This window comes from Erinaceus europaeus, chromosome 11 (assembly GCF_950295315.1).
Source record: "Erinaceus europaeus chromosome 11, mEriEur2.1, whole genome shotgun sequence".
NCBI classification, from domain to species: Eukaryota; Metazoa; Chordata; class Mammalia; order Eulipotyphla; family Erinaceidae; genus Erinaceus; species Erinaceus europaeus.
Genome location: NC_080172.1, coordinates 47,397,211 through 47,421,182, shown reverse-complemented (window position 1 = coordinate 47,421,182; position 23,972 = coordinate 47,397,211). Strand labels below are relative to the sequence as shown.

General features: G+C 42.6%; 1 protein-coding gene across 3 annotated transcripts in view; it reads left to right on the top strand.

The window, feature by feature from the left end:
* The window catches only part of GATAD2B (GATA zinc finger domain containing 2B), a 105,666-nt gene that overhangs the window by 8,630 nt on the left and 73,064 nt on the right, over positions 1 to 23,972 (top strand). For 2 of the 3 annotated variants that reach the window (XM_060201515.1, XM_060201513.1), the window contains exon 2: positions 6,963 to 7,073. The exons of the other annotated variant lie outside the window; for it this stretch is intronic. In XM_060201515.1, the coding sequence (XP_060057498.1) occupies positions 7,009 to 7,073 (65 nt within the window). In that variant the 5' untranslated portion in view covers positions 6,963 to 7,008. The remainder of the gene's footprint in view (positions 1 to 6,962; positions 7,074 to 23,972) is intronic. 3 annotated transcript variants of the gene reach the window in all.

The window sequence follows — 23,972 nt, the reverse complement described above, 5'->3', positions numbered from 1 at the left end:
CTTAACCAGGTGCACCTAACCAGGTAGACTAGCACCTAGGCCCCCCAAATTGTACTTCCATCCTCACTACTATTCCTTTCTTGCTTTTCTAAATTTCCCTATTGCTGTTTTATGCATCCTTGTTATATTTATTATTAATTGGGTCTCAACATAAGGTCTATGGAAGCATGAATTTATTTTGATACCTTAATTTTTAGTATGGTGCTTGACATATAGTTACTATTCTGTGAGCATTTGTTACTTGTTTGCATTTAACACATAAAAAGTGTTAAATATGTGGAGCTGGGCAGTGGCCTGCTGATCTAGAGTACACATCACAGTGGGCAAGGACCCTGGTTCAATTCCCTGCTCCCTACCTGTGGGGGAAAGTTTTACAAATGGTCAAGCAAGTCTGCGGGTGTCTTTCTCTCTTCCTCTATATCTCCCCTCCCTTTCTTAATTTCTTTCTGTCTTATCTAATAAAATAAAAAAATAGTGTTAAATATATATAATGCAGAATCTTAAAAATGATTTGTGCTAGTATTGTTGTGCACATCACCCAAATTTGAGCCCCAATACCACATGGGAGGTGCTATGGTGTGTGTATGGGGAGGAGGCTGTGCTTGAGTGAGGTGGTGAAGGCAACTGTGGCAGGAGAGGGCCCCAGTGGTCTGGGTCTATGCTGGAATCCCTCAAAGGGTGAGAACGTTAGGGGGCTGGGAGAGTTGCAGGGACTGCTTTTGAGACATCTGAGGGAGTATAGTTTGGGCTGGAAGAAGAACCCCCTCTTTGATAGTGTTCAGGACAGATGTAAAGGCCAGGAAGGCCCTGCTGGTGCTCTCCCTGAGGCCCATGTCTCTGGGGCTGTCCATGGGCATCTGCCACGTGATGCAGGTGCCAAACTGGCTCATGTCTTCCTCTGACTGCATACTGGGCCTAAAGGGGAGGAGGTGGTCCACACTGCAGTCCAGGAGGAAGAAGGGGTGTTTCTGCATCTTGGCAGTTTCCCTGAGGCTGGCTGGCATTCCACTTCAGGAACTTTTCTTTTATTTATTTATTTATTTATTTTCAGGAACTTTTCAATGAGGTCCCATCCATCGGGGATGTGGTAGGGGGGCAGTGCCAGTTTCCTTTTTTTTTTTTTTTTTAATTTTTTATTATCTTTATTTATTTATTGGACAGAGAAAGCCTGAGAGGGAAGGGGGTGATAGAGAGGGAGAGAGACAGAGAGACACCTGCAGCACTGCTTTATCACTTGTGAAGCTTTCTTCCTGCAGGTCGGGACTGAGGCTCAAACCTGGGTCCTTGTACCCTGTAATGTGCATTCAACTAGGTGTGCTACCACCTGGCCCTCAGCTTCCTTTCTATGGTCTTCTGTTTCTCTGTGGTGACAGGTCAGTCTGAGACCCTAGGCCCCACCAGGCTCGTTGGGGTCACTGTGCATCATGCACCAGAATCTCTGGGGTCACGTACTCAACAGTGCCACAAAAGGAGTGGGTGACTGCAGAGTTTGAAGTCTTATCAGTTTTTGTGGCCCTGGCTCTGAGCATGATGTTCTTGGGTTTGAGGTTCTGGTAGATCGTACCTTGAGAGTGGAGATGTCCCAGTACTAGCATGATCTTTACTAGGTAGAAACAGGCCATGTCTTCTCTCTCATTCCAGATATGTAAAGAGCTCACACCATGTGACACATACCCCTCACAACTGTGTGCTGGGGCCCCAGTGCCTCTGTTGTGAGTCTAGGCTTCTTGGGGATCGGGTGGTAGTCATGTGATTCTCACTCTACCTCCCTTACAGAGCTAGGTCCATAATTCTTACTTGGTTGAGAATCCGATGCTTTATCCACTACGCCATCTCCTGGACCACCACAACTCTTATTTGGATTGTTGCCATGCTCTCTTATAGTTCTCTTTTTTAAATGATTTCTTTCTTCTTTTTTAAATTTTATTTATTTATTTTCCCTTTTGTTTCCCTTGTTGTCTTTTATTGTTGTTGTAGTTGTTGTTATTGATGTTGTTGTTGTTAGGACAGAGAAATGTAGAGAGGAGGGGAAGACAGAGAGGGGGAGAGAGAGACACCCGCAGACCTTCTTCACTGCTTGTGAAATGACTCCCCTGCAGGTGGGGAGCCGGGGGCTCGAACTGGGATCTTTATGCCGGTCCTTGCGCTTTGTGCCACGTGCATAAAGTGATTTATTTCTTATGAGTTTCACATGAGAAATGGAGAGTAGGGGCCTGGTGGTGGCGCATCTGGTTGAGCGCACACATTACAGTGCTCAAGGACCCAGGTTTAAATCTCTGGTCCCCACCTGCAGGGGGAAAAGCTTAACAAGTGGTGAAGCAGTGCTGTAGGTGTCTCTCTGTCTCCCTGTCTCCCCCTTCCCTCTAAATTTCTGGCTGTTTCTATACAATAAATAAAGATGATAATAATAATACAAAAAAGAAATGGAGAGTGAGAAGACTCCTGGTAATGCAGCACCAGAGATTGAACCAGGGATCTCAGGTTGGCTTATTTTGTGCTGTACTAGCTGAACTGTTTCCTTGACCAGTCTTAATTCCTATTAAACTCTGTCATACTGTTTTAAGTCTAACATTTTCCCAAATGATCTATTAAAAAATATTTATTTTTCCTTTTTTGTTGCCCTTTTGCTTTATTGCTGTTGTAGTTATTATTGTTGTTATTGATGTCTTCATTGTTAGATAGGATAGAGAGAAATGGAGAAAGGAGGGGAAGACAGGGGGAGAGAAAGATAGACACCTGCAGACCTGCTTCACCACTTGTGAAGGGACTCCCCTGCAGGTGGGGAGCCAGGGGCTCGAACCAGGATCCTTAGGCCGGTCTTTGCGCTTACGCCACATGGGCTTAACCTGCTGCACTACCGCCCGACTCCCCCAAATGAGCGATTTTGACCTTCTGTCATACCATCTCAAAATATTGTAATAAGGGGGCCATGTGGTGGCACACCTGGTGCACATGTTATAGTGAGCAAGGTTCGAGCCCCCCCAGTCCCCACCTGCAGGGGGAAAGCTTCACAAATGGTGAAGCAGGGCTGCAGGTGTCTTTCTGTCTCTCTCCCTTTCTATCACTTCCTTCTCTCTCAATTTCTGATTGTCTCTATACAAAAAATAAAGGTTAAAAAATATTTAAAAACCCAAAATATTGTAATAGATGAATGTTTTACTTCCCCTTTTTAAAAATATTTATCAGTAGAATATAAGCTTTATATAATATTTAAGGCCATTTATTATTTTTTCCCCTGGCTCTTTAAGGCCATTTATAATCTCAACCTTTGCCTTATTGTGTGTGTGTGTGTGTGTGTGTGTGTGTGTGTGTGTGTGTGTGTGTGTATGTTTGTCAGAGAGAATGAGAAAGGAACCAGGCACTACTCTGTCCATATACAGTTTGGTGACTTATACATACAAAATCCTATCTTTAATTTTCTCCTTTACAATTTTTGAAAGATTTGCTTACTTATTAATGATAGAGAAACAGAGAAAGAGAGAGAACCAGAACATCACTCTAGCACATGCAGTGCAGGGAGATTGAACTCAGAACCTCATGCTTATAAGTCCAATGCTTTAGCCACTGCACCACCTTTTAGGCCTCACTTTTATAATTTTCTCTTTTTAAAGTATTTTTTTAAATAAGAATTAATTTTATTTGATAGAACAGAGATAAGTTGAGAAGGAGGGAGAGGTACAGAGGGGTCCTCAGGATTTTGTGTGTGGCAAGGTATGCACTTCACCCATCGTTAAGGCTTTCCCCCTGCAGGTGGGGGGCTGGGGAGTTGAACCTGCATGATAACACTTTTATAATTTTCTTTTAAAAATTTATTTATTAATGAGAGAGTTAGGAGGAGAAAGAGAGAAAAGAACCAGATATCACTCTGGTACATGTGCTACCAGGTATTGAAATGAGGACCTCATGCTTAAGAGTCCAGTGCTTTATCCACTATACCACCTCCCAGACCACTACTTTTGTAGTTTTCTTAGTCAATGTCAGGAGATAAACCCAGGGCCTTGGTTATTTGTGATACCATAGTTGAGTGGCCTTCTTAGGCCAACACTTCTCTGTTTTTCCTCTTCTTCTTCTTCTTTTTTTTTTTTTTTTTTTACCAGTTCTGGTTTATGATGGCATGAAGGATTGAACCTGGAGCTTTGAAGCTTCAGGCCTGAGAGTCTCTTTGCAAAACCATTTCACTATCTATCCCCACTACTCTTTTCATTCTTTGTTTTAGAGAGAGAAAGGGAAAGACAGGAGAAGTAACCACAGGACCAGTTCACTACCCATGGAATTACCCTGGTGCCATCCATGGTTACTCCTATGTGATGCCGCATCTTGAACTCAAGGCCTCCTGTGTGGTGTGCATTCTTATCAGGTGGACTGTCTCCCAGTGCTCCCCACCCCCACCCCACTATAATTTCCACATGAGCAAATACACATTCTCTAGTTCCCAGATAAGTTTCCAAATCCCATCTCAAATGTAACTTTCTTAAAAAGTTTTCCCTTAACTTTGGCAAAGAGATTGAGATACGCATTCTGTATCAGTCAAAAGAGATTAAGCACAGAAAGGTACTTTATAGACTAAAGTTCTGTACAATTGCTGATTGTTGTGCTGACACAAGCTAGGCTTTCCTCACAACTATTTTTTTCTTGTTGTGAAAGGACCTATTATGAGGCCCTTTCTTTTTATCATTGAAATCATAAACATTATTGTGCTGTATTCATATCCAATTTCATTAGGTGTAGTTTACTTTTGTGTATCATTTTTACTTTTTAAAAGCTATTTTTTTTTGTATATCTTAAATGTGGCAAATTTGATAAATGTGGCAAATTGATAGATAGCATAAGGATTGAAACAAAGACTTTCATGCCTTAGGCTGTGAGGTTCCAGGTTTATTACCTAGCACCACCATAAACCGGAGCTGAGCAGTGCTGTGGTGGTGGTGGGGGGAAGTTCCAGGGGTCAGGCGGTGGTGCAGCAGGTTAAGCACTTATGTCACAAAGCGCAAGGATAGGCCCAAGGATCCTGGTTCGAGCCCCCGGCTCCCCATCTGTAGGGGGAGAGGGGTTGTCGCTTCAAAAACAGTGAAACAGGTCTGCAGGTGTCTATCATTCTCTCCCTGTCTTTCTCTCCTCTCAATTTCTCTGTCCTATCCAACAACAACAGCAGTGGCAACAAATGGGAAAATTGGCCTCCAGGAGCAGCGGATTTGTAGTGCAAGTACCAAGCCCCAGTGATAACTCTGGAGGCAAAAAAAAAAGGTTCATTTAAAGGCCAGGAAAATAGCTCACTTGTATAATGTGCTGCTTTGTCATACGCATGACCCACATTTGAGCCCAGTTCAAGTTTTTGAGCTTTGGTTTTGTGCCCACCTTCTTCCTCTGCTTCTTTGTCTCTATATCTGAAAAAGTCATTCTGGAGCGGTAAAGCCCCAGAGATGACTGGTGACGACAGAATTAAAAACAATTTTTTTTTTTTAATGACAGATACAGAAAGACCAGAATACTGCACTGCTTTGGCTTATGGTGGGGCTAGGAATTGAACCTGAGACCTCGGAGCCTCAAGCAGAAAAGACTTTTTGCATAACCATTAAGCTGTCTCCCCAACCTTAGAAGGTTTTCATCATTGAAACATTAGGACTGGGAGTCGGGCTGTAGCACAGCACGTTAAGCGCAGATGGCATAAAGCACAAGGACCAGCATAAGGATCCAGGTTCGAGTCCCTGGCTTCCCACCTGTAGGGGAGTGGCTTCACAGGTGGTGAAGCAGGTCTGCAGGTGTCTGTCTTTCTCTCGCCCTCTCTATCTTCCCTTCCTCTCTCCCATTTCTCTCCATCCTATCGAACAACGACGACTTCAATAACAACAACAACAACAATTACAACAACAATAAAAAACAAGGGCAACAAAAGGGAAAATAAGTAAATATAAGAAAAAAAGAAATGTTAGGACTTCCAGGGACTGCTGAGATGACTCAGCGGTAGAGTGCATCAGATTTGCTTCCTGAGAAACTGATTCCATGTAAGAAGTGATATTGGCAGAAAATGTGGTGTGGTGCAGAAGAAAAAGTGCCAGAGTGGTGGTTTCTTTCTCTCAAAACAATATTAAAGAAAAATGAAAAACAAAACTTAAAAGGTATTTTTTTATTGTTGTTGTCGTCATTGTTGGATATGACAGAGAAATGGAGAGAGGAGGGGAAACGGGGAAAGAAAGACAGACACCTGCAGACCTGCTTCACCGCTTGTGAAGCGACTCCCCTGTAGGTGGGGAGCCAGGGGCTCAAACAGGGATCCTTACGCTGGTCCTTGCGCTTTGCGCCATGTGCACTTAACCCTCTGTGCCACCGCCCGGCCCCCAAAAGGTATTTTTAAATGGAGATGTAAACTCATTTGTTGACTACGTTCTCTCTGTAACGCTTTTTTCTATTTTAATTCTTAGGTAACATATACTCATTTCTCATTTTAAAGATGAGAAAACTTGATTCCCAGGAATGTTTTCATTAGAATCTCACAGACTAATACAGGTGGTGTTGCAGGGGTTTGGTGACTGCATAATGACTCCACTTTTTCCAGTGGTCTCCCCCCATCCCCTTATCATACAGAGAAAATAGGGAGTGAGAAAGATACCTGCAACACTGTTCCACCACTTGTGAAGCTGCCTTCTTCCCATGTCCTTAAGGTTAAGTCCAGCTCTCTACACACTTTGTCATCTCCCTGGATGCAGCTTTCTTCCTTTTTTAAGCTGAATAATAAGTGCTGGGATATTACTCACTTGGTACAGTGACTCATAACTTACATGACTTCGTTTGAATCTTGGTACCAATTTCCCATTATGGGAATTGACTGTGTGGATCTTTCCTATTGTCTATAAACCTTCTATTTTACTTTTCTTATTCTATTTCATTATTTATGCAGTACTGGGGAATGAACTTGGGGCTTTGCACATGTGTGATAACAGCTGATGTTTAAATATTTTATGTAGAGAAGATACTCCTGCTCTACCATCGATTCCCTCATCTGCGCCCCCAATGATGTCCATGGTGTTCCCAGCTTGGTGCCAGGACTCAAACCTCAGGATTTTGTGTGTGGCAAGGTATGCACTTCACCATGTAAAACAATTTCCCATCCCCCAAATCTTGTTCTTTTAAAATGTTAAAGTGTCTTTAAAAAATTTTTTAATATTTATTTTCCCTTTTGTTGCCCTTGTTTTTTTATTGTTGTTGTAGTTACTGTTATTGATGTCATTGTTAGGACAGAGAGAAATAGAGAGAGGAGGGAAAGACAAGAGGGAGAGAGAAAGAATGTAAAAGTGTCTTATTATGCTAGATAATGAACAGCCTTGAACTGGAGAGAGCATAATGGGAACACCACCAAAAAACCGGAGCTAAGCAGCACTCTGGTCAAAACAAAAACAAACACTCAGCCTCATGCATTTGATATATACCAAGGTGCACCATCACCTGGCCCCTTTAATTTTCTTATTATTGAATAAAAAATTAATTATTTTATTGCTACCGGGGTTATCATTGGGGCTTGGTGCCTGTACAATAAAACCACCACTCCCCATGCCATTTAAAAAATTATTTATTATTGGATAGAGATATTGAGAGGGGAGGGAGAGATAGAGAGGGAAAGAGACCTCTTGTGAACCTTTCCCCCTTCAGGTGGAGGCCAGGGGCTTGAACCAGAGTGCTGTGCACACTGTAATGTGATCACATAACCAGATATGACACTGCCTGGCCTTGTTCTGTGCCATTTTGAACTTTTGTTATTTATATTTTATTTTATATTTAGTAAGACAGATAAATTGAAGGGGGAGGTAGATGGCATAATGGATACACAAAGAGATTCTGTCTCCCACACCATCATAGAGCAGAGCTGAGCAGTGCAGCCGTAAAAAAAACAAAACAGATAAATTGAGAGGTGAAGGGTCAGGGAGAAATACCTGCAACATTGTTTTCACCACTTGTGAAGCTTTGCAGGTGTGGACTGAGGTTTGAACCTAGGTCCTTGTACATGGTAACGTTTGCACTAAATCTCGTGCATCATTGCCTGTTCCCATTAAGTTTAATTTGAAGGGCTGACAGAATAGCTCACTTGGATAATGCACTGCTTTGCTGTACATATGACTCAGATTTGAGCCCATACCCTACCTCATTGGAGAAAGCTTTGGTGCTGTGGTCTCCTCCACTGTCTCTCTCTCTCTCTCTATTTGAAAAAGTCATCCTGGTGTGGTGAAAGCCTTGGTAATAAACAAACAAACTTAATTTTAAGAATACTAATGACCTCATTCATGAAGATTATTTTATAAATTCACCTGCAGTTCTAAATCCCAGGTCGTGTTAGAAAATCCAAGGCAGGGACCAGGTGGTGGCACACCTGGTTTGAGCACACATGTGACAATGTGCAAGGACCCGGGTTTGAGCCCCCAGTCCCCACCTACAGGAGGAAAGCTTTGCAAGTGGTGAAGCAATGTTGCAGGTGTCTCTCTGTCTTTCCCTCTCTATCACCCCTCCCCTCTAGATTTCTGGCTTTCTCTAGCCAATAAATAAAATAAAGAATAAAAAATAAAAAAAAGAAGAAAGAAAGAAAATCCAAGGCAGTAATGCTGTTATTTTCCCAATTCTTGGTGTATTGACCCCAGTTGACTTTCACTATCATAGATTAGTTTGGTTTAGGAAAATGAGAGTTAATCACTCTGAAAACTCAGGTCTCTCCTCATCTCATCGGTCAGAACTCTGTTTACCGCATAACCACTTAAATCTGCTGGTTGTGAGACACAGTATAAACTGAACTATTCATTGTACACCTACTTAAAAGACATATACATAAGTCTTGTATGATATATAAAGAAAATTGACAGCAGCCAGAGGTAGGTGGTACAGTGGTTAAAGTGTTGAACTTCAATTTTTTTCCTTTATTTTTTCTGATAGAGAAAGAACTAGGAATCGAGAAAGACACTTGCACAATCGCTCCACCTCTCTTGAAACTTGCCCCTTGCAGGTGAGGACTGTGGAGGAACCTCACATGTAGCCATGTGTGGGCAGACACCTGACCCCGTAGTTGGACTTTCAAGCATGAGGTTGTTGAGTTCATTTCAGTCCAACAACTGTATTTACTGTAAACCATTAATCCCTCCCCCAGTAAATAAATAAATAAATAGAAAAGAAAAAAGGCCACCAGGAGCAGTGAATTTGTCACACATCTGCTGAACGCCTAGTAATAACCCTGGTGGGTGGATGGATATATATATATTATATTAATATAACATTTATTATATTAATTAGTATATTATATTAATATGTACAATAATGAACAAGAGGAAAGAGAAACAGAGCATCACTCAAGCTGGGGCTTGAACTTGAACCAGGAACTCATGCTTGAGAGTCCCATACTTTATCTACTGTGCTGCCTCCTGGGCCACAATAAGTTGGTGTTTATTTATTTATTTATTTATTTATTTATTTATTTATTTTATTTATTTACTTTTGTTACCCTTGTTTTATTGTTGTAGTTATTATTGCTGTTGTTATTGATGTTGTCATTGTTGGATAGGACAGAGAGAAATAGAGAGAGGAGGGGAAGACAGGGGGAGAGAAAGAAAGAGAGCCCCCTACAGACCTGCTTCACCACCTGTGAAGCGACTCCCCTGTAGGTGGGGAGCCGGGGGCTCGAACCGGGATCCTTACACCCATCTTTGCGCTACCGTCTGACTCCCTAAGTTGGTGTTCTTAATAGGTTGAGCTATCTCCTTAGCTGGACCACTTTTTTATTGTGATTGGGGGGCAGACATCATAGCACTTTATGGCATCTCCCTTTTGTTGGGTCTGGAACCTTGGCAGGGCGTGCCCCTAACTCACTGAGCTATCACTCCAGTAATTACTATTCTTCCCCTCCCCCAAATATTTATTTAGGATGGAAGATAGTATAATAGTTATGTAGGTGGACTAAGTCACCAAAGGCCCCAGGTTTGGTTCCCAGCACCACTAAGGGCCAGAGCAGTGCTCTAGTAAAAGAGACAGGGAGAAAAGAAAGAAAGAATATCAGAACATCATTCTAGCACATGGGATTCTGGGGTTCGAATTCAGGACTTCATGCTTAAGAATTCAGTGTTGTGGTCTGGGAGGTGGCACAGTGGATAAAGCATTGGATTCTCAACCATGAGGTACTGAGTTCAATCCTCAGCAGCACATGTGCCGGAGTGATGTCTGGTTCTTTATCTCTCATGAATAAATAAATTCTTTCAAAAAAAAAAAAAAAAGCAATGTGGTACCACCTATAGGTCAAACAGGTACTGTCCTTTTTCTTTCTCTCTTTTTAAAATTTCTTTATTAGGGAGTTAATGCTTTACATTCGATAGTAAATACAATAGTTTGTACATGCATAGTACTTCCCAGTTTTCCATATAACAATCTAAACCCCACTAGGCCCTCTGTCATCCTTTTTGGATCTGTTTTCTCCCTCCCACTCACCCACTTTGGTGCAATACACCAACTCCAGTTCAGGTTCTACTTGTGTTTTCTCTTCTGATCTTGTTTTTCAACTTCTGCCTGAGAGTGAGATCATCCCATATTCATCTGTTTCTGACTTATTTCACTTAACGTGTTTTTTCAAGCTCCATCCAAGATCGGCTGAAAACGGTGGAGTCACCATTTTTTACAGCTGAGTAGTATTCCATTGTGTATATAGACCACAACTTGCTCAGCCACTCGTCTGTTGTTGGACACCTGGGTTGCTTCCAGGTTTTGGCTATTACAAAATTGTGATGCCAAGAACATATGTGTACACAGATCTTTTTGGATGGGTGTGTTGGGTTCCTTAGGATATATCCCCAGGAGAGGAATTGCAGGATCGCAGGTTAGGTCCATTTCTAGCCTTCTGAGAGTTCTCCAGACTGTTCTCCACAGAAGTTGGACCAATTTACATTCCCACCAGCAGTGCAGGAGGGTTCCTTTGACCCCTCAACCTCTCCAGCATTTGTGCTGCTACCTTTTCTGATGTATGACATTCTCACAGGAGTGAAGTGGTATCTCATTGTTGTCTTTATTTGCATTTCTCTGACAATGAAAGACTTGGAGCATTTTTTCATATGTTTCTTGGCCTTTTGGATCTCTTTCGTGGTGAATATTTTGTCCATGTCCTCTCCACATTTTTTGGATGGGGTTATTTGTTTTCTTGCTGTTGAGTTTGGCAAGCTCTTTTTATATTTTGGTTATCAGACCTGATGCCTGATGTATGGCATGTAAAGATCTCCCATTCTGTGAGAGGTCTCTTTGTTTGGGTATTGGTTTCTTTTACTGTGCAGAAGCTTTTTAATTTGATATAGTCTCATAGGTTTATACTTGCCTTAGTCTTCTTTGAAATCAGATTCGTTTCATTGAAGATGCCGAACAGGTACTGTTCTTAAAAACTACTGTGGGGGGAGTCGGGGCAGTAGCACAGCAGTTTAAGCGCACGTGGTGCGAGAGCATAAGGACTGGCATAAGGATCCTGGTTCGAGCCCCCGGCTCCCCACCTGCAGGGGAGTCGCTTCACTGGCAGTGAAGCAGGTCTGCTGCAGGTGTCTTTCTCTCCCCCTTTCTGTCTTCTCCTTCTCTTTTCATTTCTCTGTGTCCTGTCTAATAACAATGACATCAATAACAGTAATAACTACAACAATAAAATAAGGGCAACAAAAGGCAATTTAAAAAAAAAAACCTACTGTGGGGTGGGGATAATAGTGATTATGCAAAAGACTCTTATCCCTGAGGCTGTGAGGTCCCAGGTTTAGGTTCAATCTCACTAGTAAAAAAAAAAAAAAAAAAAAAAAAATCTTGTGACCAGGAGATAGTTTACCCAGTAGACTGTATACTTTGTATGAGATCCCAAGTTTGAGCCCCTAGTCACATGGGAGGGAGCACCTGTACAGGGGAAGCTTCATGAGCACTGGAGCAGTGTTGTGTTGTGGTGTCTTGTCTCTCCTCTCTCCTCTTACCTTTTCTGCCTCCTAACTTTTATCTTAAAAAAAAAAAATCAGGGGCTGGGTGGTGGCACACCTTGTAGAGTGTTATGTATTACCATACTTTTTAAATAAAGTTGAAAAAAAAGAGTCGGGAGGTAGCACAGCGGGTTAAGCGCACATGGTGCACTGCGCAGGGACCTGCGTAAGGATCCCAGTTCGAGCCCCCAACTCCCCACCTGCAGGTGAGTCACTTCACAGGCGGTGAAACAGGTCTGCAGGTGTCTGTCTTTCTCTCCCCCTCTGTCTTCCCCTCCTCTCTCCATTTCTCTCTGTCCTATCCAACAACAAAGACATCAATAACAACGATACTAGCTACAACAACAACAACAAAAAAAACAAGGGCAACAAAAGGAAAATAAATAAATAAAAAATAAAAAATAAATGAAGTTAAAAAAATGATAGAAGAAGTCAGGCGGTAGCGCAGCGGGTTAAGCGCAGGTGGCGCAAGGATCAGCGTAAGGATCCCGGTTAGAGCCTCGGGCTCCCCACCTGCAGGGGTGTCGCTTCACAAGCAGTGAAGCAGGTCTGCAGGTGTCTTATCTTTCTCTCCCCCCTGTCTTCCATTTCTCTCTCATTTCTCTCTGTCCTATCTAACAACGATGACATCAATAACAATAATAACTACTACAACAATGAAAAACAACAAAAGGGAAAATAAAGTTTTAAAAAATCAGATAGAAGCAAACTGACAAATTTGGTGGCAAAAAATCCCCAAACATTATTTTGGCAATGCTAATTATCAGGAAGAGAAGTAAGCAGTATAAGGGGATACAGAACGGTGTGGAACTATATCACTATTATCTTATAATTTTGTAAATCAATATTAAGTCATTAATTAAAAAGTAATCAGTTTGAGATAACTTTTTTCTTTGTTTTTCCTAGTTTCTCTCATTTTATTTAATATTGTATTTATTCATCAACAAAAGAGGAAAGACAGAACCATAGCCTTATTCTGGCACATGCAGTATCAGAGAACAAATTCAAGACCTTGTGGTGTTTGTTTTTAATTTTTATTATTTATTTATTTATATAGATATTTTTTGCCTCCAGGGTTATTGCTGGGGCTCAGTGTCTATACCGTGAACCCACTGCTCCTGGAGGCCATCTTTCCCCTTTTTGTTGTCCTTGTTGTTGTAGCCTTGTTGTGGTTATTGTTGTTGTTGATATCGTTTGTTGTTGGATAGCACAGAGAGAAATGGAGGAGGGGAAGATAGGAGGAGAGAAAGATAGACACCTGTAGACCTGCTTCACCGCCTGTGAAGCGTCTTCCCTGCAGGTAGGGAGCCGGGGTCTCGAACCAGGATTCTTAAGCTGGTCCTTGTGCTTTGCGCCACATGCGCTTAACCTGCCGCGCTACCGCCCAACCCCCTATTTTTAATTTTTTTTAAATATTTTATTTATTTATTAATGAGAAACATAGGAGGAGAGAGAAAGAGCCAGACATCACTCTGGTACATGTGTTGCCGGGGATTGAACTCAGGATCTCATGAGTGAGAGTCCGATGTTTTATCCACTGTGCCACCTCCCGGACCACCCTATTTTTAATTTTTAAAAAAATTTTATTATTTTTTTGTTGCCCTTGTTTTATTGTTGTAGTTATTGATGTCGTCGTCGTCGTCGTTGGATAGGACAGAGACAAATGGAGAGAGGAAGGGAAGACAGAGGGGGAGAGAAAGATAGACACCTGCAGACCTGCTTCACTGCTTGTGAAGCGACTCTTCTGCAGGTGGGGAGCAAGTCCAGTCCTTGCGCTTTGCTCTGCCACATGCATTTAACCTGCTGCACTACCGCCTGACTCCAGACCTTGTGGTTTTAAATCCAATACACTAGCCCCTGCGCTTTTCAAAATACTTTTTTTTTTTTTTTTTTTTTTTTTAGTATTATAGTCACCAGAGCACTGAACTTCTCGCATATGTGGCTCCCAGAACTGAGCCTGGGGCCTCAGGCATGTAAATTAGGCTCTGCGCTCACCCCTCAGAGCTATCTCCATGACCAGTAAACTGATGACTTCTTCTCCTCTTTTACTTGAGATATGAAATCTTTTGCGTAATCCTGTTATCTCCCTATCCCCTAAATTCATTTTGTCTCTAGTCTTCTTTGAAGTCATTAACATGAGAACCAGAGCATTTCTCTTCTAGGTCCTGGACTCTGCTGCTGCTACACAAACCTCCCTGGCCACCCTATTTTATAAAATCAGGACAGCTTCAGGATAAGGAACATGTACTGTTCCTAGTTGGCTGCTCACATGGAAACATCTTAGTGTTCTTGTTGACATCCCAATAGACAGAAGCAGAGAATCCAAACTGTTACATTAGTAAGACATCAACAGTGTCATACTGTGTTCAGGGAATGTGGATGTTCAAGCACACGTTGCCAAATGTCTTACATGATTTACTAGTTACCCTCCTCAGTCATTTCATTTGTTGTCATCACGCACCTCCACCCCCCACCCCATTCTGTTTCTTTGTTTTTCGGATGAAGGAGACTTGTTACATTAGGCACATTTAAATTTTGTCTAGTGAAGGAATAGGAGATAGGTGGAATTTCTCTTTGGTGTTATGATCCAAGAAATTTATAGTGTGTGTGTGATGAATTGTAGACACTAGTCTTAAAATCGTACAACATTGTAAACTAATGGGAAATTAATAAATATCTTTGAGAAAAATATTAATTTTTCTATGAATAAATTTAAATAAAAACTGGTTAAAATTTATTTATTTATTTATTGCCTATAGGGTTATCACTGGGGCTCAGTGCCAGCCAGCACTACTGATCCACTGCTCCTGGTGGCTGTTTTTTTTTTTTTTTAATTTTTTAAATTATCTTTATTTATTGGACAGAGATCGAGAGGTATGGAGAGAGACACTTGCAGACCTGCTTCACCGCTCGTGAAGCTCTCCCCTTGCAGGTTGGGACCTGGGACTTAAACCTGGGTCCTTGAACACTGTAATGTGTGCGTTTAACCAAGTGTGTCACCATCTGGCCCCTCATTTTTGCTTTTTAAAAAATATTTAATTTACTTATTCATAAAGATAGGAGGAGGGAGGGAGGGATTCGGGCGGTAAGCACATGTAGCACGAAGATCAAGGACGAGCATAGGGATCCTGGTTCGAGCCCCCGGCTCCCCACTTGCAGGGGAGTTGCTTCACAAGTGATGAAGCAGGTCTGTAGGTGTCTTATCTTTCTCTTCCCCCCTCTGTCTTCCCCTCCTCTCTCCATTTCTTTCTGTCCTAACAATGACAACATCAATAGCAACAACAATAACTACAGCAGCAATAAAAAACAAGGGCAACAAAAGGGAAAATAGATAAATATATATAAAAAAAAGACAAACAAAAAGATAGAAGGAGGAAGAGAGAAAGAACCAGACGTTACTCTGGTACATTTCTACCAGGGATTGAACTCAGGACCTCATGCTTGAGAATTCAGTACTTTATCTACTGTACTACTTCTTGGACCACTGGCGGCCATTTTTTCTTTCTAATATTTACTAGATAGGACAGAGAGAAATTGAGATAGAACAGGGAGATAGAGGGAGCTCAAACCAGCGTCCTGGAGCTTGGTAATATGTATGCTTTACCAGATGACCCATCAAGTGGCCCCGATTAAATTTTATTTAATGGCTTTATTTTTACATACTTTATTCATTTTACTTTAAAAATATCTTTTATTAATTTTATTAATTAATATTTTTATTTTGAGGGAGAGATACACACTGATGGGGGAGGGAGGCAGATACCAGAGCACTGTTCAGCTCTGCCTTCTGGTGGTGCTGGGGGATTGAACCTGGGACCTCAGAGCCCTCAGGCATAAGAGTCTTTTGTAAAACCATTATAGTGTTTCCCCAGCCCTACATAATGACTTTAGGGTGGGGGTAGATAGCATAATGGTTATACAAACAGACTCATGCCTGAAGCTCCAAAGTCCCAGGTTCAGTTCCCTGAACCCCACCATAAGCCAGAGCTGAGTAGTGCTCTGATAAAAGATAAATGACTTTAGAACTTATTGGTAGGTGTTTACTTACCAAGAGTAGAGTCACACTTATTAGTAGGCACACTTATTATTATTACTGTCTTTATTTATTTATTGGATAGAGACAGCCAGAAATTGAGAGGAAGGAGGTAATAGGGAGAGAGACAGAGAGACATCTGCAGCCCTGCTTTACCACTTGCAATGTTTTCGCCCTGCAGGTGGGCACCAGGGGCACATTGTAACATGGTGCACTTAACCAGGTGTGTCACCACTCGGCACAGTCTTTTCTGTACAGTGGTATTCTGTGGGGGTAAAGTGATAGGAAATTTAGGCAAGTCAAGGGCATGGATATGATGAGCCTTGCCATCTTCTTTGAGATTAAAAAGGGCATTAGGCATCTGGGCAAGTGGCCCGGTAAGTGGAATCCAGGACTTGCATGCTTCAGGCCTTAGATTCATTCAGCCTCTGACACTGCATATGTCTGAGCTTTGCTCTTGTAACTGTATTTCATATAAATTTAACGTGAAAAGAAAGAAGAAGAGGGGACCAGCAGTGGTGTATCCGGTAAAGTGCACCCGCTAAAGCACACTTAGTACCAAGGAACTGGGTTCAATCCCTGCTAACCCAGAGAGAAATGGAGAGAGGAGGGAAAGACGGGGAGAGAAAGACACCTGCAGACCTGCTTCACCGCCTGTGAAGTGACTCCCCTGCAGGTGGGGAGCCAGGGCTCAAACCGGGATCCTCATGCCAGTCCTTGCTATTTGCGCCACCTGTGCTTAACCCGCTGCACTACCACCTGACTCCCCCATTGCTAATCTTTTTATTTTATTTTATTTTATTTTATTAGTGATTTAATATTGATTTGCAAAATCATTAGATAACTGGGGCATAATTTCACACTGTTCCTACCACCAAAGTTCTGGATTTCCATTCACTCCACTGGAAGCTACAGCAGTTCTCCCAAGGTTGCAGATATGGGTTAACTATTCTTTCTACAACATCTGTCTCTATTTGTATGTATTTGCCCCCCCCCTTTTTTTCATGATTCTGTCTTCCTTTCCAAGTCATATCTACACCTATTACTACTTCCTAATGTCCCACCCTTTTTCCTGCTCTCTCTCCAGGTCCTGATGGAGTTGGAGTTCAGAGCCTTTTGCACATCTTCCTCCTGTAATTCCTCCCCCACTGGGAGTATGGACCAAAATTCTTTATAGGTTGCAGAAGGTGGGGGTTCTGGCTTCTGTAATTGCTTCTTCTTTGGAACAATTGCTAATCTTTATCTTATTACTTGACACTGGTTTGGAAGTGAAGAGGAATAGAAGCTGGAAGCGTTAGTTGTCTTATCTATACTTGTAGTGTAAGCCTAAAAGAAGGAAGCTGTGAAAGGAGTTCTCATTTTTAAATGTTGAAAACATGACAATTCTGATATTCGGGGATGTGAGGTCGATCTGGCTGCGACATCTGTCACCCCATTGATCGCCAGGGTTGATTCGGCTGATCTGGCTGGCTAGGCGGGTGTCCCCTTCCTCCCTCACTGCTCCATGTGCGTCCCTCCCGAAGCTGCACACTCGGTCGAAGAGGACGACCTTCCCCGAATAAAGATGGACTGGTCTTCAGTCGAAGGTATACGAGTAGCTACGCTCCCCTGCTAGAACTTCCAAACAAGCTCTCTGATATTCGGAGTGAACATCATTCTCATGATTTCCTTTTGTCTCCACCCCCCCTTTTATTGCTACCAGGGTTATTGCTGGGGCTCAGTGGCAGCACTACAAATCTACTGCTCCTGGCGGCCATTTCTCTCTCTCTCTTTTTTTTTAAGAGTTTATTAACTCATGAGAGAGATAGGAGGAGAGAGAGAAATAGCCAGATATCACTCTGGTACATGTGCTGCTGGGGATTGAACTCAGGACCTCATAGTTGAGAGTACAATGCTTTATCTACTGTGCTATGTCCCAGACCACCTCTTCTTCCTTCCTTCCTTCCTTCCTTCCTTCCTTCCTTCCTTCCTTCCTTCCTTCCTTCCTTTCTTTCTTTCTTTCTTTTTTTCTTTTTTTTCTTTTTTTTTTTTTTGGTTAGGACAGAGAAATTGAGATTGGATTGGGAGATAAAGAGAAGGAGAGGGGCCTGGGTGGTAGTGTGCACAAGGACCTGGGTTCAGTTCCCCAGTCCCCACCTGCAGGAGGAAAGCTTTGCAAGTGGTGGAGCATTGCTACAGGTGTCTCTGTCCTTCTCCCTCTTTCTCCCCATTTCTCTTAATTTCTGGTTATCTCTACCAAATAAATAAATATAATAAACTTCATTAAAAAGAGAGAGGGAGAGAAAGAGAGACACCCGCAGACCTGCTTCACCACTCGTGTAATGGACCCCCTGCAGGTGGGGAGCAGGGACTTGAACCTGGGTCTTTGCTCTTTCTTAGTAGTATGTGCATTAAACTGAGTGTGCCTCTGTCTGGCCCCCCTTCCTCTTTTTCTTTAGGTTTATTATTTATTATAGGAGAGCATGAGAAATGGGCGTGGGGGAGGCTGAGGTCTAGAGGTTGCTTGGTTCTGGTGCCAGAAATTGAATCATTGGTCTCTGGGGGTTGTGGCATGGTAGTTGGTGCTCTAACACACTGAACTGTCTCCCTATTCCTTGCATACATATTACCAAGCTCAAGGACACTGGTTTGAGCCCCTGATCCTCACCTGCAGAGGGTCTGCTTCGTAAACAGTGAAGCAGGTCTGCAGGTATCTATCTATCTATCTATCTATCTATCTATCTCCCTGTTCTATCTCTTTTTTTTTTTTTTTTTTTGGTAAAGACTTGAGAACAAGAACCAGAGCATCAGTCTGGCACAGGTGATACTGGGGATCAAACTCAAAATCTCATGCTGAGAGTCCGGCACTTTATCCACTGCCCCACCTCCCAGACTTTAAGATGACAGACAAGTCATCGTCCTTATGGTCATATCAGTGTTAGGAATTTATTTTTTAAAAATATTTTATTTATTTTCTTTTTTTCTTTTTTTTTATATTTATTTTATTTACTTATTCCCTTTTGTTGCCCTTGTTGTTTTATTGTTGTAGTTACTATTGTTGTTGTCATTGTTGGATAGGACAGAGAGAAATGGAGAGAGGGAGGGGAAGACAGAGAGGAGGAGAGAAAGATAGACACCTGCTGACCTGCTTCATCACCTGTGAAGCAGCTCCCCTGCAGGTGGGGAGCTGGGGTTCGAACCGGGATTCTTATGCCGGTCCTTGTGCTCTGCGCCACCTGCGCTTAGCCCGCTGCGCTACAGCCCAACTCCCTTTATTTATTTTCTTATGAGAAATATAGGAGGAGAGAGAGAGAGAGAGAGAGAGAGAGAAAGAGAGAACCAGACATCACTCTGGTACATGTGCTGCCAGGGATCAAACTTAGTACTTCATGCTTGATAGAGTTCAGTGCTTTATCCACTGCACTACCTCATGGATCACAGTGTCAGGAGTTTAACTTGGGGCCTTGGGATTGCAAAATGTGTACTCTAGCATGTTGAACCCCCCCCCCCAGCTACGCTTTTAACTTAACAAAATGTATCTTTCTAAAATTTTTAAAAATATCTATTTATTTATTTATTGGATAGAGACAGCCAGAAATTGAGAGGGAGAGGGGTGGTAGAAATGGGAGAGAGAGAGAGAGACAGCTGCAACACTTGCTCCACCATTTTCATAGCTTTCCCCCTGCAGGTGGGGACTGGGGGCTTGAACCTGGGTCCTTGAGCATTGCGACATGTGTGCTCACCCAGGTGTACCACCACTCAGGCCCAATATATCTCTTTTTAATTGTGTGTGTGTGTGTGTGCGCGCGCACACATGCGAAAGGGGAGAGCAGAGGGAGGGAAGGGATGGATGCCAACCGAGACCATAGTGCAGATTCACCAATATGAATTTTTTTCTTTATGTGCTGCTGGAGGTTGAAACCAGAGCCTCAGATGTGTGTCTCTCTGCCCTAGTGATATGTTCTTGTTTTCTTCATATTTAAAAAAATTTTTGGATAAAATTAAGTTAGCACCATTAAAAAAAATATTTATTCCCTTTTGTTGCCCTTGTTGTAGTTATTGTTGTTGTTATTGATGTTGTCGTTTTGCTGGGACAGAGAGAAATAGAGAGAGGAGGGGAAGACAGAGAGGTAGAGAGAAAGACACCTGCAGACCTGTGCACCACCTGTGAAGTGACTCCCCTGCAGGTGGGGAGCCAGGAGCTTGAACTGGAATCCTTGTGTTTTGCACCGCCAGCACTTAACCCGCTGCCCTACCACCACACCTGAATCCCAGTACCACTTTTGAAACCTGACAAAGATAAAAATCAACAAAAGGTTTTAAACCTCATCAGAGTAAACTCTGAGGAAGAATTTGCCGTAATTCATTCTTGGAGCCTTTGCATCCAGAACATTGCCTGCTGTATAAATACATTGTTAACTTGGCCCAGTGAACAGGAAATAAAAAGTTAAATTATAGCATCAGGAAAAGTGTAATAACTGGTAGAGCACATGCTCTAGATCCCATCTTTGGTACTTTATGCTTTTGCTTCTCATTCTCATAAAGAGGGGTGTGTGTGTGTGTGTGTGTGTGTGTGTGTGTGTTTTCTTTCAAATACACACAATTGTGTGGTCTGGTTTGTGGTGCTGAACATAGAGTACATGCTTGAGATCCTAAATTCAATCCCTGACATCAGAATATGCCAGGGTGATGTTCTTGTGTATCTCTTTCTCTCTCCTTCCCTCCCTTACTCCTCCTCCTCCCTCCCTCCCCACCCCCCCCCTTCTACAAGTAAGTATATCTTTAGGGCTAAGGAGATAGTATAATGACTTTCATGCCTGAGGCTGAGCTCCCAGGTTCAGTCCCCAACACCACCAAAAAACCAGAGCTGAGTAGTGCTCTGGTGAAAACATGAGTTGCTTTATATGTATGATATAATTGTTATAATGCCAGAAAAACTTGGAAAATGATCAGCTATCTCAAATATAGATATATATCTACATACATAAAGTAAAATACTAAAGAAATTATGTATGTCAGTGATAACACTAACATCCATATGCGTATTTAGTATAGTGGCTATCTTTGAGGAAAAGAGGAAAGGAGGTAGAACAATTTACGTAGACAATTTAAATTTTATGTGTTATGTCTTCTTTTTTTTGCCTTATCCAGGGTTATTGCTTGGGCTCAGTATCTGCACTACAAATCCACTGCTCCTGGAGGCCATTTTTTTTTCCATTTTTGTTGCCCTTATTGTTGTTGTTGTTATTGCTGATGCTGCTGTTGGATAGGACAGAGAGAAATTGAGAGAGGAGGGGGAGAGAAAGATAGACACCTGCAGACCTGCTTCACTACTTCTGAAGCGATTTCACCCCCCAAGTGGGGAGCTGGTGGGGAGCTGGGGGCTCAAACCGGGATCCTTAATGCTGGTCTTTGCGCTTCAGGCCATGTTTGCTCAACCCACCGCACTACCCCTGTCCCCTTCCTTCTTTCTTTTTTACCTCCAGAGTTATCATTGGGATTCAGTGGCCATTTTCCTTTCTTTTTTTTCCCCCTTTTCCTTTTTTTTTTTTTTTTTCTTCCAGGCTTATCACTGGGGCTCAATGCCTGCACCACGAATCCACTGCTCATGGAGGCCATTTTTCCCATTTTGTTGCCCTTGTTGTCATTATTATTATTGTTGTCATTGCTGTTGTTGTGGATAGGACAGAGAGAGGAGGGGAAGACAGAGGGGGAGAGAAAGACAGACACTTGCAGACACTTGCTTCACACTTGGGAAGCAACCCCCCTGTGGGTGGGGAGCTGGGAGCTCGAATTGGTATCCTTGTGCCAGTGCTTGTGTTTCACACCATGTGCGCTTAACCCACTCCACTACTGCCCGACCCCCTCTTTTTTACTATTTTTTTTATCTCTCTTGGATAATACCAGACAAGAGATAGGGAGAGAGAGACACAAAGAGACACCTGCAGCACTATTCTGCCTCTTGGAAACTTCCCACCCTGCAGGTGAGGACTGAAGTCTTGAACCTGGTCTTCATAATGTTTGTGTTTACCAGGTGAGCCCCTGCTTGCCCACCTTCCTTCCTTTTTTTTTTGGTGTGCTAATAGATGAAAGATTTAAACAACAAGGGCAACAAAAGGGAAAACAAGCCTCCAGGAGCAGTGGATTCGTAGTGCAGGCATTGAACCCCAGCAATAACCCTGGAGGCCAAAAAAAAAGGGGGGGGGGCTGGGTGGTGGCGCACCTGGTTGGGTGCACGTATTACAATGCAAAAGAACCTGGGCTCGAGCCCCCGGTCTCCACCTGCAGGGGGAAAGCTTTGTGAGTGGTGAAGCTGCTGGTGTCTCTCTGTCTCTCTCCTTCTCTATCACCCCCTTCCCTCTTGATTTCTGGCTGTCTCTATTCAATAAATATAGATAAATAAATAAATAGAGAGAGAGATGAAAGATTGGACCCCGTGTCTCATGCATGTGCGTTACCACTGAGCCACCTTCCCAGCCCAACTTTTTTCTATTTCGAGAATTAGAGCTAGAGACAAGACAGAGGAAGACAGTGCAAGAGATAGAAACAGAAAGAGATTATCAACAACTTTACCTACTGTAAACCATTAAGTTCCCCAATAAAAAGAAAGAAATGGAGAGAGAGCAAAGACTGCTGTATCTCATGTCTTGCCAGGGATCAAACCCAGAACCCAATAAATTCAAGATGGGTTTTCTGTTTCTGAAAGGCCTCCCTGATAAAGTGATATTTTATTTACTTTAAAAAAAATTATTGGGAGTCGGGCGTTAGCGCAGTGGGTTAAGCGCAAGGACTGGCTTAAGGATCCCGGTTCGAGCCCCCAGCTCCCCACCTGCAGGGGAGTCTCTTCACAAGCGGTGAAGCAGGTCTGCAGGTGTCTGTCTTTCTCTCCCCCTCTCTGTCTTCCCCTCCTCTCTCCATTTCTCTCTGTCCTATCCAGCAATGACGACAACAATAATAACCACAACAATGGCAACAAAATGGAATAAATAAATATTTTTTTTAAATTTATTTATTTATTTATTTTTGCCTTCAGGGTTATCGCTGGGGCTCGGAATCCACTGCTCCTGGAAGCTATTTTCCCCTTTTATTGCCCTTGTTTATCATTGCTGTTATCATTATTATTGTTATTGTTGTTGGATAGGACAGCGAGAAATGGAGAGAGGAGGGGAAGACAGAGGGGAGAGAAAGACATCTGCAGACCTGCTTCACTGCTTATGAAGCGATCCCCCTGCAGGTGGGGTCTTTATTTATTTATTGGATAGAAACAACCAGTATATATATAGGGAGAGAGAGAGAGAAAGAGGCAGACAGACAGACAGACACCTGCAGCCCAGCCTCTTGTGAAACTTGCAAAGCATATGGGGACTGTGGGCTTGAACCCAGGTCCTTGCCCATTGTAATGTGCGCTCAACCAGGTGCACCACCATCCAGCTCCTATTTTATTTACTTTTAACTAGGTAATATAATCTCATTCTATAGAATACAGCAAACTGGTTGCATATTATATTCTGTCTAAAATTATTTTTAGTTATCAATGATAGAGGAAAAGAGAGAACCAGAATATCACTGGTAAATATGCTGCCAGGGATTGAACTCATCCAGAGCTTCATCCACTGCACCACCTCCAATCTAAGAACATTTGCTTACTTTTCATAAGGTGGTGGCTCCTGAAAGGTGGGTGGTGGTTCACCTGGTTGAACACTCATGTTACCATGCTCAAGGACCTGGATTTGAACCCCTTTTCCCTACCTGCAGGGGGGAAGCTTCACAGGTGGGGAAGCTTCACAGGTGGCGAAGCAGAGCTGCAGAGGTCTCTCTTTTCTTTCCCTCCCCCTCCCCCGTGCCTCTCAATTTCTGTCTGTACTATCAAATAATTAAAATAATTTAAAAAAAAATTTCCAATCCATGGTAGCAAATCCAATAATGGTGGCAAAGCTATTGATGACAGTTTGTAGTAAATCAGAGATATTACCAGATTGTGATTTTTGAAAGGACATTTGTTT